This window comes from Somniosus microcephalus, chromosome 3 (genome assembly GCF_052327205.1).
Source record: "Somniosus microcephalus isolate GS21.2 chromosome 3, FLI_Smic_1.0, whole genome shotgun sequence".
In the NCBI taxonomy this organism is placed as follows: domain Eukaryota; kingdom Metazoa; phylum Chordata; class Chondrichthyes; order Squaliformes; family Somniosidae; genus Somniosus; species Somniosus microcephalus.
Window position 1 is genome coordinate 121,857,085 of NC_140989.1, and position 15,914 is coordinate 121,872,998.

A 15,914-nucleotide genomic window follows, 5' to 3' on the forward strand; every position below is an offset into this window, starting at 1 on the left:
AAGCATGCAGGCAATGCGGAAAGATGGGACACATTCCACGTGTGTGCCGATCTGGAAACAAAAAATCCACTAACAGGAAAAGAATCAATAAGGAAAAGCACAGAAAGGCACAAATGATGACGGACAGTAGCTCCGAAGACCAGAAGAGCGATAGCGACTCCGGGAACAAGAGACTAAGCTCTCTCAAATTACATAATGTAATTGCCAAAGAAGATTACCAGACCATTTGGGTTACCCTCACAATAGCAGGGTCCCCAGTTAAAATGGAGCTAGATACAGGATCAGCTCTGACCATCATAAATCGGCAGGATTACGAGCGGCTATTTCCGCATATACCTTTAAAAGACACATCCATTATCTTGAAAACATATACGGGGCAGAAAGTATACCCCAAAGGAAAAATAAGGGTGCCTGTTGTATACAACGGCAAGGAAATACAGAAGTTGTATTTATACGTTCTACAAGATGGTGGTCCACCGCTGTTGGGACGTGAATGGATCAGGAAAATACGTTTAGACTGGCACTCCATTCAGGCACTGACGGTGACCAATAAGGAAAAAAATGATGATGACGTCATACCTGAAAGGACATCTTGGCCAACGCCAAGGAAGTGTTTCAAGAGAAACTAGGAACCTTGAAAGGCATCACCACCTCAATAAAAGTGGAAGATGCAGCAATTCCCAAGTTTTTTTAAGGCAAGACCGGTGCCATACGCAATTTGTCCAGCAGTCGAGGCAGAGCTGGAGAATTTGGAAAAGGCAGGCGTATTATCTAAAATAGATTGGAGCGAGTGGGCAACACCCATCGTCCCAGTCATGAAGAAAGCATTGAAGAATCATAAATCTGAAGAACAGAGAAAAATTCGCATCTGTGGAGACTTCATGGTGACTGTAAACCCGGTCCTTCACACGGTACAGTATCCTCTTCCGAGGATAGAAGATATTTTTGCCTCACTATCCGGAGGGAAACGTTTCACCAAAATTGACTTGGCATAGGCATATCTATAGATGGAGGTTGAAGAGGCCTCTAAAAAATATCTCACGATAAATACACACAAAGGTCTGTACCAGTACAATCGACTGGTTTTCAGAGTAGCATCCGCTCCAGCTATCTGGCAAAGAGCTATGGAGCAAGTCCTCCAAGGGATTCCGGGGACTCAATGCTACCTAGACGACATCCTTGTAACAGGAGAAAACGACAACGAGCACCTTGCCAATTTAGAGCAGGTGCTCACTAGGCTGAGAGAACGGGGCCTACGAGCAAATCGCCCCAAGTGCGAATTTTTCCGAAATCAAATATCATATTGTGGCCACATAATAAATAAGGAAGGGTTGCATAAGTCACCTGAAAAAATTGAAGCGGTCATAAAAGCCCCAGCACCTGAAAATGTTTCACAATTAAGGTCGTTCCTGGGATTAATAAATTACTATCATAAATTTTTACCGAACTTATCAACTCTTCTACACCCTCTTAATGAACTGCTACAAACAGGAGTAATTTGGAAATGGAACGAAGACTGCAAACGTGCCTTCCATAAATGCAAAGACTTAATCACATCCGAAGAAGTTTTGGCTCATTACAACCCATCACTGCCAATCAGACTGGCGTGCGATGCATCCCCTTATGGCATAGGAGCAGTATTATCGCATAAATTCCCTGATGGCTCGGAACGGCCGATAGCTTTTGCGTCACGCTCATTTAACTCAGCTGAGCGTAACTATGCCCAAATCGACAGGGAAGCACTCAGCCTGGTATGGGGAGTGAAGAAATTCAACCATTACCTACACGGACAAAAATTTACCTTGTTGACTGACCATCAACCACTCATCTCCATATTCAACCCTAAAAAGGGTGTTCCCATTATGACAGCGCAAAGGCTACAGAGGTGGTCCCTTTTTCTAGGGGCACACCAATACAACATAGAATGGGAATGCTGACGGTTTATCGCGCCTACCGTTGCCAATGGTAGAAGAGGCACCTACAGTAGACCCAGTGGAGATGTTCCACTCTACCATAGCGGAATGTCTACCAGTAACAAATTCTGCCATTGAAAGGGAAACGAGAAATGACCCGACTCTCTCACGGGTCTACGATTTAACAGTGAAGGGATGACCAGCACATGGCGAACCACTGTTGCCAGCATTCTCGCAAAGAAGAGAACAGCTGTCAGTGTGCCGAGGAACCTTGATGTGTGGATCCAGAGTGGTGATTCCACCCAAACTCCAGGATAAAGTGCTAAAGGAGCTTCATGAGGGGCATCTGGGTGGAGTGAAAATGAAGAACCTAGCCAGGGCGTTTGTATGGTGGCCAGGTATCGATGGAGACATCGAAGAAATGACCAAGAGCTGCCTAGGATGCCAGAAGGTCCAAAACGCTCCACCACAAGCCCCTCTACATCCATGGGAGTGGCCCTCATCTCCCTGGCAAAGGGTACACATCGACTTTGCTGGTCCATTTATGGACTCAATATTCTTAATCGTGGTTGATGCACACTGCAAGTGGCCGGAGGTAATAAAGATGTCCTCCACCACCACGGAAAAAACCATCACAGTATTAAGGACCATATTTGCCAGGAATGGGCTGCCGGAACAGATCTGTTCTGATAATGGACCGCAATTTGTGTCCGAAGAATTCAGGAAGTTCTTAAAAAACAATGGGGTTAAGCACTACACGTCCGCCCCATACCATCCCGCCACCAATGGATTGGCTGAAAGGTTTGTCCAGACCTTCAAGAAGGCCATAAAGGCCATGGGTAATGAAGACATAAAACTTCAGCACAAGGTGGATAACTTCTTGTTCGCATACAGGAATGCAACCAAACTCCCGCCATGATGTTCTTCAATAGAAACCTAAGATGCCGGCTGGATTTGGTCAAGCCCAACATCAGAAGGGACGTGGAGAACCGGCAGTTTCAAGGCATGAATGAAAGGCCAACTAGAACCTTCCAGATAGGTCAACAAGTTTTGGCCCGGGACTACCGTACCGAGAAATGGCAGCCTGGAACTATCTGCACATGACTAGGACCACTGATGTATACTGTGGACATCGGAGAAAGCATAATAAGGCGCCATGCTGACCAAATCATAGAGTCATCCGAAAAGGGACAACCTACACCACAACTCTATACGCCGAACGATGAAGTAGAGATACCCATATCTACCTCCGATCCGGTGATACTGGAACCCGATGAACCCGACACTGGCATTCAAGCCGAATCAGCCTTGCCAAAAGAACCTACTACACCACCAGAAACTACTACACCACCGAGGCGTTATCCGGACCGAGTCAGGAAGCCTCCAGAGAGACTGACTTATAATTAATTAACTACAGCAATGTGTATATTATTTTTCTTATAACATGTAATTAACAATTACTTAAAATATTATGTACTGGTTAGCTAAAAGGGGAGGAATTGTAGTGTATGTGCCTTTAAGAGCCCCATATGTGCTGTAATGCCGGTAATGGCCACTCGGGCTATATAAGCCTGTATATTGTGTTATATCCGTTAGTACCCCTCCAGACTTTGCTTAGTAAACACCTATGAACCAACTCCTGTCTTCAGTGTCTCTATCAACACACGGACACTACAGGTACAGTATCTGTAGAGGCTTCCATCTTGACTGCTGCCTTGTGGGTAGCCTAGTGCCTCATGGGTAATGTAGTCTTAAACACATACAGCTGGGTAGTGTAGTCTTATACATACAGCTAAATACAGCTCTACACAGCTCTACGGCTCCACCTAGTGTCCACTCTAGAATGACATGTTATTGATCATTACATCCCCCTTTCTTTGAGGTTTAACAAAATCAATATCAATCAACTTTCAAGAAAACAATAAAGATAATATCAGTAACACTTTTGTTAGTGCTCTATAAACATAAACATTTTCAAAACAGTCAACACATTTTCAAAGCTTTACATTGTACTCAAAGATTAAGTCTATCAGGCTCTTTTACTTCACGTGTGGATCTTCTCAACATGGGTAAGTCTGATGTGTCTTCATGAGATTGTTCTGGCGGTGAATGACAAGATGCAGTTGCGGCATTGTCATCAATCTGCTCTTGTATAGATCGAGGTCTCCTTGCGATCTTTGCTTGGAGAGAGTTTCAGTGTTTCCTTCACTCTTCATGCCATAACTCTCAATGTAGTCAATGCACTCTCGAAAAACTGCTGGCAGCTGGATCCCATCATATAGCATAGTCCTCTTAGCAGCCTCGGCTAATGGAACACCAAAGATTGGCCTGAGGGAAGGAGTATCCACCGGAACTGCTTCCTGCTCTGGTGCAGGCTTCTTCTTTTTCTTTTTCTCTTTCCACTGCTTAACAACATCTGCTGCAGTTATATCTTTGGACTTTTTCTCCTTGTGTTTTTCCTCTTTGTGCTTTTCTTCCTTTGGCTTCTCTTTGACCTTAAAGTCTTTTTATTTCTTCTTGGAGAAACTAGGCTTTTTGAAGACATGGATACCCTTTGGCCTTTTCATCCTTGATGGGCTCTCTGCTTCATCACCTGAGTCATCTGGTCTGCTTATGGCACAGTTTATACGGTAGACTCTCTTGACCAGTTCTAAGTCTTCATAAGCTTTGTCACCTAGTATCGAATCAAGTCTTTCAGCCACAACAGAAAACATGAGATGATGCACTTTGTCTTTGACTGTCACTTTAAATCTGCATGCACCTAAGCTATCTATTTTCTGTCCATTATAGCTCTTCAGTAGTACTGACTTTTTCTGTATTTTGGGCTTTTCTTTCATATTTTTTATGTCACTCATACTGATTAAGTTTGCTTTTGCCCCAGTGTCCAGTGTCAATGTAACTAATGCTCCATTTATCTGCAGTGGGATCATCCATTTGTCCACTTTTACTGCATTGACTTTATGTTCAGCATTGTCCATTTCTGAGGGCTGCACATTTTCTGTATCTTTTTTGATATCGTCACGACACCATTCCTACAAAAAATGTCTCACTTAAATCAGTGTCCTCAATCACATTAACTTGTTGCCCTTTTGTTGTTTTTACTTTTGAAAAGCATTGTTTGGCAAAGTGATTCTTTCCATTACACTTTGTGCACATTTTTCCAAACGCTGGGCATTGTCTTAACTGGTGTTTGTAACCACAGCGTTTACAATTAAAAATTTCATCCTCCGATTGCTTTTCATTTCTGTTCTGCCCACGTTTCTTCCCCTTGTAGGACACAGCACCGACAGCAGCATTATCACTCATTACAATCGCATCATTATTGATTTCACTGAAAGTCTTCGCGTGCTTTCGAGCTAGCTCGCTGGCTTGGCATATTTTCACCGCATTTTCCAAATTTAGTTCGGTTTCTCTCAACAGACGTTCCCTGACTTTTTTTATCATGAATACCAAACACAATCTGGTCACGAATCATGGATGCTTTGAGCTCAGAGAAATTACATGTCTGTGCTTTCAGTTTCAGATCAGTTATAAAGCTATCAAAAGTCTCATTTTGCTGCTGTGTCCGAGAACAGAAGATGTATCTTTCATACGTCTCATTCTTTTTGGGAGAGCAATGTGCATCAATTTTTTTTTAGCACATCTTCTAATTTTTCTCTGTTCTCCTCTGGATTAAATACAAATGTATTAAATACCTCTATCGCCTGTGGGCCTGCAACCGTAAGCAGCAACGCTATCTTCCTTGCGTCTGGCTTCGTACCGAATCCGATGGCTGCAATGTAGAGTTTGAATTGTTGTTTAAAAGTCTGCCAATTGTAGTCGATTTTTCCTGTGAGTTTCAAACGCTCTGGTGGCTTCAAATTCTCCATGTCGCTTTTCACAATTTTCAGCAGATCTTCACCATCCTGGTACCATCTTATGTTCATTAATAACTAGACATTCTTATTATGAACACAGCTAGCTTTTGCTAGTTACTTTATTGAGCACATGTGGACTAGGTACAGTATCTGTAGAGGCTTCCATCTTGACTGTTGCCTTGTGGGTAGCCTAGTGCCTCATGGGTAATGTAGTCTTAAACACATACAGCTGGGTAGTGTAGTCTTATACATACAGCTAAATACAGCTCTACACAGCTCTACGGCTCCACCTAGTGTCCACTCTAGAATGACATGTTATTGATCATTACACTACGTTTCTTGTGTTTTACATCCTCAATTCTTTTAAAGGCAGACTTTTAGAATCATAGAATGATACAGCACAGAAGGGGGCTATTCGGCCCATCGTGCCTGTGATGACTCTTTGAAAGAGTTATCCAATTAATCCTATTCACCTGCTCTGCAAATTCCACCCCCCCTTCAAGTATTTATCCCATTCCCTTTTGAATGATACTATTGAATCTGCTTCCACCACTCTTTCAGGCAGTGCGTTCCAGATCATAACAATTCACTGTGTAAAAAATGTTTCCTCATGTCGTGTCTGGTTCTTTTACCAATCACCTTAAATCTGTGTCCTCTGGTTCCCGACCCTTCTGTCACTGGAAACAGTTTCTCCTTATTTACTCTATCTAAACCTTTCATGATTTTGAACACCTCTATCAAATTGCCCCTGAACCTTCTCTGCTCTAAGGAAAACAACCCGTTTCTCTAGTCTCTCCACGTTACTGAAATCTTTCATCCCTAGTACCATTCTAGTAAATCTCCTCTACACCCTCTTGACATCCTTCCTAAAGTGTGATGCCCAGAATTGGGCACTATACTCCAGCTGGGGCCTAACCCGTGTTTTATAAAGGTTTAGCATAACTTCCTTACCTTTGTACTCTGTGCCTCAATTTATAAAGCCAAGGATCCCGTGTACCTCTTTAACAGCCTTCTCAACTTGTTCTGCTACCTTCAAAGATTTGTGTACATACTTCCCCCTAACCACTCTGTTCCTGCACCCCTTTTAATATTTTGCCCTGTATTAATAATCCCAGGTCATTAATATATATCAAAAAGAGCAGTGGTCCTAATATTGATCCCTGGGGGACACCACTACACATTTCCTTCCAGTCTGAAAAACAACTACTCACCACTACTCTCTGCTTTCTGTCCCTTAGCCAATTTTGTATCCACGCAGCCACTGCTCCATTAATCCCATGGGCTCCAATTTTGCTAACATGTGGTACTTTATCAAATGCCTTTTGAAAGTCCATATACCTATCAACTGTACTACCCTCATCAATCCTCTCCGTTACTTCATCAAAGAACTCAATCAAGTTAGTCAAACACAATTTGCCCTCAACAAATCTTTGCTGACTTTCATTTATTAACCCACATTTTTCAAAGTGCCAATTAATTTTGTCTTGGATTATTGTTTTTAAAAGTTTCTCCACCACCAACGTTAGTTAGGCTGACAGGCCTGTAGTTGCCGGGTTCATTCCACTCCCCCTTTTCGAACATTTGCAATCCTCCAGTCCTCTGGCACCACTCCCATGTCCAAGGATGATTGCAAGATTGTAGCCAGAGCCTCTGCAATTTCCACCTTTACTTCCCTCAGCAACCTAGGATGCATCCCATCCCAACCGGGTGACTTGCCTGCTTTGAGTACTGCCAACCTTTTAACTACCTACTCTTTATCTATTTTCATCCTATCCAATTTCTCTACCACCTCCTCCTTTACTGTGACATTGGCAGCATCTTCTTCTTTAGTGAAGACAGATGCAAAGTTCTCACTTAGTACCTCAGCTATGCCCTCTGCCTCCACATGATCTCCTTTTTGGTCCTTAATCAACCCCATCCTTCCCTTGGCTACCCTTTTACTACTTATGTGTTTATAAAAGACTTTTGGGTTGCCTTTTATGTTACCCATTAATCTATTCTCATACACTCTCTTGGCCCCTCATTTCCCTTTTTCAGTTCTCTGTACTTTTGTATTCAGCTTGGTTCTCTACTGAATTATGAACCTGACATTTATCATAAGCCTCCTTTTTCTGTTTCATTTTAATTTCTATATTTTGTCATCTTTAGTCTTTTTTAGGGCAAGAGTTTATATTTTTTTACAGTCAGAGTTCATCACTTTTGAATTCAATTTTTACAATTGTTTTTAATAAACAGTTCCATCAACATTTTACTGAGATATCCTCAATGGTACTGTTTAACATATATTTATGAGCACTTCCAGACAACCTTATACATAATAACTCACTTCATATATTTTGGACATGTAAAGCAGCTCCGCTCCATTAAAATATCCCTGCTGTGCAGTATTCTTCACATGGGCAAGTGCTAAACACATGGGCCGCGCAATTCGGCTCCGAAGTCCTGGTAGTTTTGACTGGTTTTGAAGAAAAAAATGGCTTCCACTGTGGCACGCACTGAACACCATCTTGATGAAGGCAATAGCGCGGGGCGGTACTTGCATGCGCCGGCAGTATGCAGAGTAGGCAGATCCGGACGTCAGTCCGACCTGCCATTTTCAACCTCGCCGCTCTATTCAACACCCTCTCCTAAACACGCACAGCTGATGTGTGTTCAGCTGCACGAGGGACATCTGCCCACTGCCCCCACACCACCCCAGCGCTATTTAAGGGGATACATCCAACTTGCAGGTTAGTTGGTTATTGCTATGTACTGGCTCTTGCAGAGTTTGTAGGAGTCCAAAGTTGGTTAAGTGTGCAGGGAGTGTTCCTGGGCACTGCTGCTACTGGAAGGTCAATGAGTACACCATTTGCTCCCAGTCATGGGGACTCTAGTGCTGGGCTACAGCATGACAGGGAGATGAGCAGAGGCAGCAAAGAAGACAAGCTGCTTGCCGATGGAAGAGGGCGGCTCTCAGCAGGAGGCCTTATCTACCTAAAGTCTTCAGGGAGCACTTCTCCTACTTGCACCAGGAGCAGTGTGTTCGGTGGCTCCGCTTCACCAAGGAGGTGGTCACAGAACTGTGCCACTCTTGGAACCAGCCGGGCAATGACAGCACTGCCCGCGGCCCTCAAGGTGACTATGGCCCTGAATCTTTTCGCCAGCGGATCCTTCCAGGCTGGAACAGATGACATAGCAAACATTTCACAGTTTGCTGTCCATCGCTGCATCCAGGAAGTCACAGAGGCTCTGTACACTAGGAGAGGGGACTTCATTGTCTTCTCTCTAAATAGTTAAGTAGGAGGAGCACGCATGTGCCTTTATCAGGATATAGTGGGCTTCCCCATCACGGTGCAGGGTGCCATCGACTGCACACACGTGGCTTTGCGGGCATCGCATCTCAATGGTGAGATGTACCGTAACTGCAAGAGGTACCACTCACTCACCCTCTAAAGTATGTGCAGTGCCAGTATCTGAGCTGGTGCCTGTGAGTGTGAGATCGAGTGATGGCATGTCCTCTTTATCACTCTCCTCTTGCTCTTCCTGCACTGGCTGGTGAGGTTGGAGTTCTTGGGTATCTGAAAGGAGAAAGGCACAATGCTAGGGTTGGGGTGGTAGCAAGTTGTGTATGCTTACACCATCAGCAGCTTGTAAGTGAGAAGAGATTGTGGGATGAGGGGGAATTAGGATGTGAGGAGAATTAGGTATGAGCATACAGTCATCTTCAATGGATTCAGCCTCGCCGCGGCCTCAGTGATGGCCCCTCCAATAATGGTGAGCACCGTCTTCTCCAGCTGGGTAAGAATATGAAGGCTTTCCTGTGGCCCCCCCCCCCCCCCATTATCTACTTCTGCCTGCGGTTATGAGCCACCTTGCCGTGCAAGGGAGAGGGTAGTGTGTCAGTGAGAATGGTGCAATGTGTTTGAGTGATGTGTATGTGAGTGAGTGTGGTGCAATGTGTTTGGGTGCAATGTGTTTGGGTGATGTGTATGTGAGTGAGTGTGGTGCAATGTGTTTGGGTGAAGTGTGAGTGAGTGTGGTGCAATGTGTTTGGGTGAAGTGTGTCAGTGTAGTGCAATGTGTTTGGGTGATGTGTATGTGAGTGAGTGTGGTGCAATGTGTTTGGGTGAAGTGTGTCAGTGTAGTGCAATGTGTTTGGGTGATGTGTATGTGAGTGAGTGTGGTGCAATGTGTTTGGGTGAAGTGTGAGTGTGGTGCAATGTGTTTGGGTGAAGTGTGTCAATGAGTGCCGTGCAATGTGTTTGGGTGATGTGTGTGTCAGTGAGTGTGGTGCAGTGTTTGAACCACTCTCACTGACACACTTCACCCAATGTGTTTGGGTGATGTGCCTGTCATGGTTGAATAGCTGGCAATAGGTGCAAGGTGTGAGATGTGGGTGTGAGGCTTGCAGCAGTGGTAAGTGTGTGAGGTGAAGTGAAGCTATGAATGTGAGGTATGAGTCATGATTGATAGATTATTGGTAGGTGAATGATGGGGGTGTGGTGCATTGAGCAGTGAGAGGCTAGTGGTGCAGTTGGTGGGAAACGGCATTTGAAACTGCAATCACTGACCTTGACCCCTCGTGTGAGGTCACTGAACTTCTTTCAGCACTGCATCCAGGTCCTCAAGCCAACACTGCTGGCATTGACCACGTCAGCTATCTGCTCTGTCTTTCCAGTATGTGGCTGGAGGGCCTCCTCCAGATAGAGGACCTGTCTCCTCCTTTCCACCCCTGAACTAAGGCCTCTAGCGTTGCATCCGAGAACCTTGGTGCCCTTTCTATGGCATGTTGAACCATTATTCAGTCACACTTGCCTTCACAACCAGTTCCTGCAGTTGTCAGGGAGTTTAAGGACTGTTATCCTACAATGCTCCAATACTGCACCTTGAAACTAATATATGCACACATTACATGTCCTATTCCCCAGTTATATTTAAATAGAGCAATTTATAACAGCCTTTAAATGCTGCTTGTTTTGATGTACGCTTACATCACCCGAGTACCACACCTATTAGGTTTTCAGTTTTGGTGACATTTTCTCTCAGATTAATCCTCACCTTACATGCCATATTAAAGTACAAATTGTTTACCTTCCAGACCGTGTCATAACAATGGTGTGGAGATGCCGAAAGCTTGTGATTTCAAATAAAACTGTTGGACTATAACCTGGTGTTGTGTGACTTCTTACATGTGTCATAACAAGGATAGAAAGCATGAGATTTTTTATTTATTCATTCATGGGATGTGGGTGTCGCTGGCAAAGCCAGTATTTATTGTCCATCCCTAATTGCTCTTGAGGTGGTGGTGGTGGTGAGCCGCTGCAGTCCCTGTGGTGAAGGTACTCCCACAGCGAGTTCCAGAATTTTGACCCAGCGACGGTGAAGGAACGTTGATATATTTCCAAATGAGGATGGTGTGTGACTTGGAGGTGATGGTATTTCCATGCACCCACTGCCCTTGTGGTGGTGGAGGTCGCGGGCTTGGGAGGTGCGGTCAAAGAAACCTTGGTGAGTTGCCACCTTGGATCGCACATTGTAACCTGAAAAGGCTCTGGTATGTTCCAGAGCTTTACAAATACAATTTAAATCTCAGTCACACATGAGAGAGAGAATTTAACAATTCTACAATTCAATGTAATTTTGTCCTATAAAATTGTTTCCCAGTTCAGTTCAACTAAATGAGTTTTGTACTTAAATCTATTTAGTAAGCACCCAGGAGCCACACTTCAGAGTATCAGTTTGGCACAGCAGGACGACAGATTATAACGAATACCTCTTTGTACTGCTGTAGCGAATTCTCACTTGTAAATTGATAACCAAGTCACACACCATCCTGACTTGGAAATATATCGCCGATCCTTCATTGTTGCTGGGTCAAGATCCTGGAACAGCACTGTGGGAGTACCTTCGCCCCACGGACTGCAGCAGTTCGAGGCAGCGGCTCAGCACCATCTTCTCAAGGGCAATTAAGGATTGGCAATAAATGCTGGCCTTGCCAGCGACGCCCAAATCCCAGGAACGAATAAAAAAAACTGTTCCACAGCGTAAAAGTGCGGAGACACTTGCTGCAGTCTCAGTGTGGAGTAGCCCTTCCCCCGCTGCTAGATCACATTTTATTAAAGCTACTCTTATGAAGACAGTTTACATCACCTCCTGATTTGTGGAAAACCATAGCTGATGGAGTGAAATGGTAGCTTCGTGCCCTTTGACAAATGAAGTAGGAGTGCGAGTAAATACTGAGAGATTGAGCTGATTGAGATCCTCCACTGTTACCAGAATTCAAAGCTGGTTGACAAGCAAGTGACAATGGAGAGTTTCCTTGGTATCTGGTATGGCTATCACAAAGTCTGAGGGCATCATCTTGTTAAAGACAATAATTACTTGAAGTTTAATGTTAATACCAGTGCAGATTTTAGTTTGAAAATAGCTATAAGCCTTGCCTTACCTGCAAGAGAACATAGTAAACATTACAAAGCAACAACAACTTGCATTTATATAGCACCTTTAACGTAGTAAAATGTCCCAAGGTGCGTCACAGGAGTGTGGTCAAACAAAATTTGACACCGAACCACAAAGCAACTCACATTAACACAGGAGCTGCACAGAGGAAAATCAACAGGCATTTTGTGTTTTTTGGTATATAAATGAACTTTATTTTGAATGAAATATGTAGTGATGTCAGGTGTGATCAGGATTTAAGATATAGCCTGTATACTTAGAAGACAACACAATGCCTTTACATGTTAAAATATGTCAATTATTGAACTAAGAAGGATGAGAAAGTTTACAGTGTAGTGGTGCAGCCTGCCTAATGGTCAGTAATTATATCATTAAGGAGGGGGGTTAACATATGTGTATGAATTTGGGCTGATCCTCATTACATTTTTACAAGATGCACAAAAATAATGGAGATACCACCAAGTCACTACTGACCAAATACTTGGGCCCTTCTGCCATTTGGTCTGATGGAAATGAAAGCTTTGTATGCAAGGGAATGAATTGTGTAAGATCCATTACTGAAGGAAGGAGGGTCTGAGGTAGAAAGGTGGTCATGGCTTTACATTGGTACAATACATTAAAATAATTATCCTATTCATAAAATTTGCTTGGGCACAGATCATTAAAATTCACACTGAAGGAGAAAACTTGCCCTCCCATATTTGCAAGACTTTGGCAGAACTCCAAAAATAAGCTACTTTCTTAGGCACACGGCCAACATTCAGAGACACATCAGTAAGGCTCTGTTTTCTAAGAGGGTGGCATTAGAGAGTGACATTTTCTTTAAAACATTGTAAAATGCACATACAATTTGAGAATGTCCCATCAATATTCTCTCACATCAGTAGTAAAAAGTGAAAGAGGCCCCCCCTCCCCAAATGCTGCATTTATACAAATAATGGCATGTTTTTTCAGACTCCAACATTTTACACTTCATTATTTTACAATTGCATAGTAAAAGAAGCAAAGAGGAACAGACAATAGTTAAAACTGCTAGTCTTTGGGTCTCCAGAGGTGAGCTCCTTTAGTGAGACAGATTGGTGGAATTGATCATTCTTTGAAGGTCCCATTCAGTTTCCTTATTATTCACAACTGCTGTTGTTCATTACAGGAAGTGGTTGTCTCAATGCAAGTGTTTGCTGTATGGAACATATTGTTACATCATTACCTGTGAGATGTAAAAGAACACACAATTATTTCAGCTCCTAATCAGACGCTACAACCAAACATGAAGGTACATTCAGCACTAAACCTATCTTTAGCAAGTGTACCCTGAAGTATGTGACAGTATTTGCTTAAATAGAGGGAATTTAGCATGGTTAGGAATCCATGCATTTTTCTGAACAAAGATGACTGTTAGCAATCATTTAAGAGGGTTACGTAGTGTAGTGGTTATGGTGCTGGAGTAGCAACTCAGAGGTGAATTCAAATCCCACCAGGGCAAGTTGTGGAAATCTGGCAATTTGTAAAAACCCAATAGTTCACCAAGGTCCTGCAGGTAAGGGAATGTGCCAGTTGGTCTGGACTACACGTAACCCCAGTCCCACATTATGTGACTGACGCTTAATGCCCTCAGGGCAAGTAGGGATGGGCAATAAACAATGCCTTGGCAGCATCGCCCACATCCTAAGAATAAATTAAAAATTGTAACCACCAAACTTCAGGACATGGTTTACAATTTTTCAGAATAATTTATTTTTTGTTTCAGTAGTCAGTAACTACAAAACTCCCCCTCTGCCCCCAAATAATTTCCCCAATATCATAGCTTGCAGGTCGGGAGAGAGAAAATAGTCCATCTCCGGCCTCTAGTAACGCCATGCAGTATCCAGAAAGTGGTGCGTTTCCGAATGACCCATGTTGATTTGCCCTCCAGTTGCTCCTTCCTACTGTGAGGGAACCTTACCTCAGTGGCCTGGATGAGATTGGGCAAACAACAGCATCTTACCGATTCCTCCCCCTCTCTTCCCAACCCCACATAAAAAATCTAACTTCTTATATGTAACACATTCAAAGACTCTTACCTGTTGCCTTGTAGCAAAACTTGCTGTGATTGGGTAGGAGGAATGAAAAACAGAGACATTAGAAATAGTGGTTTAAATAACTCTTGTAAAGTGAAAGTGAGGGTGTCTCACCATCAGTGTCCCTTTTAAAAACCCAATTACAAAGAACTGTAGTTCATTTTGACATCCTCTTTCTGATTCTGAATGAATGGGGAGCATTGATGGCATCATAACGGTACAGTCATGCTCGATCGGGTTCTAAACTTCACCGCTGGTTTCAAGCACACGTTATATAGCTCACCACAGTCTACAGGAAACTGATTCAGGAATAATTCTTTTTGAAGTCTAATTCTACTTACTCTAAAGTCTAGCTCAACTGTGATACTTTGGTTTGTGATATAATGCCAACTTATGAGTAACAGACGTACAAAATCAGGCAGGATAGAAACATAGAAGATAGGAGCAGGAGTAGGCCATTCGGCCCTTCGAGCCTGCTCCGCCATTCAACGAGATCATGGCTGATCATCCAAACCCTAGCACCCGGTCCCTACACCGACAGCCATCCCACCCAAGCCCTATCCCCGTAACCCCACGTATTTAATCCCCCCTAACACTAAGGGCCAATTTTTATCATGGCCAATCAACCTAACCCGCACATCTTTGGATGTTCCTTGAACAACATAAAAGAGACTCTTTACACCATGCAACTTCCATTAACTGAACAGCTTTTCACAGATGGGAACTCCTAACTTCAATGGCATTTTCACACTTTGAATAACCTATTCTCTAGTACAAAATTCTCCAATTTGTTCTCTCTTCCCTTCCCAAGTCCCAATTTAACATTACCTGGCTAAAACTTTACTTGTCTTGCCTTCACATTTACATTTCTAATTGGTGAGCAATTGACCTAGGGCACACAGATGTAATTCAATCCCTAGTTTGAAGTCATACACTTTGTCATTATTGTATTTTCATTATAAATTCCTATGTCCACATTTATGTGGACTGTCTATATAAACTTGTCACGCTGAAATTATACCTTCCTGCCAGTAGTAGCAGCCATTCCAGGGAGAATCAAGAGAGGCTTGATTATGCAGCGATAATCAGCCAGAGGGAGAGTAAAATGGGTATGGTTTCCAGAAAGATACCACTAGAACTGGCTTGTGACATGGGTTGGCAATTGGTTGGGAAGTAGAAGACAGAGAGTAGGGATAAAGGGAAAGTTCTCTAATTGGCAGGATATGACCAGTGGTATTCCCCAGGGATCTGTACTAGGGCCTCAGCTTTTTACCATATATAGTACTGCCTTAGATGAAGGAATAGAGAGTTGTATATCCACGTTTGCAGATGACACTAAGTTAGGAAGCACAGTAAGTTGTGTAGATGGGAGCAAGTTACTAAAGGACACAATGGCCTACTCCTGTTCCTATGACTAAATCACATCAGAGTGTTGTTACCCACAGGCTGGTTGCAGTAAGATCCACTGGAAGCAGCAGATAGAACGCAATAGTGATATCTCGCTACACAAAAGAATATCTTTATTTACAGTGTTTCCTTGAAATAATCTGTCGGGTATTTTCTAATTGAGGTAAGGATTATTACAAAAAGGTCACATTTTCTGATGTTCAGTTTTAAAATAATTTGTACGAACAATTTATTGCAGGTAA

General features: G+C 43.2%; 1 protein-coding gene across 2 annotated transcripts in view; it reads right to left on the minus strand.

Moving 5' to 3' along the window:
• Window positions 1-12,110: 12,110 nt before the first annotated feature.
• Window positions 12,111-15,914, minus strand: part of LOC147121352 (utrophin-like) — a 232,317-nt gene continuing 228,513 nt past the window's right edge. For both annotated transcript variants that reach the window (XM_085981551.1, XM_085981550.1), the window contains 2 exons: window positions 14,269-14,291; window positions 12,111-13,415 (listed from right to left, as the gene is read on the minus strand). In XM_085981551.1, the coding sequence (XP_085837677.1) occupies window positions 13,404-13,415; window positions 14,269-14,291 (35 nt within the window). In that variant the 3' untranslated portion in view covers window positions 12,111-13,403. The remainder of the gene's footprint in view (window positions 13,416-14,268; window positions 14,292-15,914) is intronic.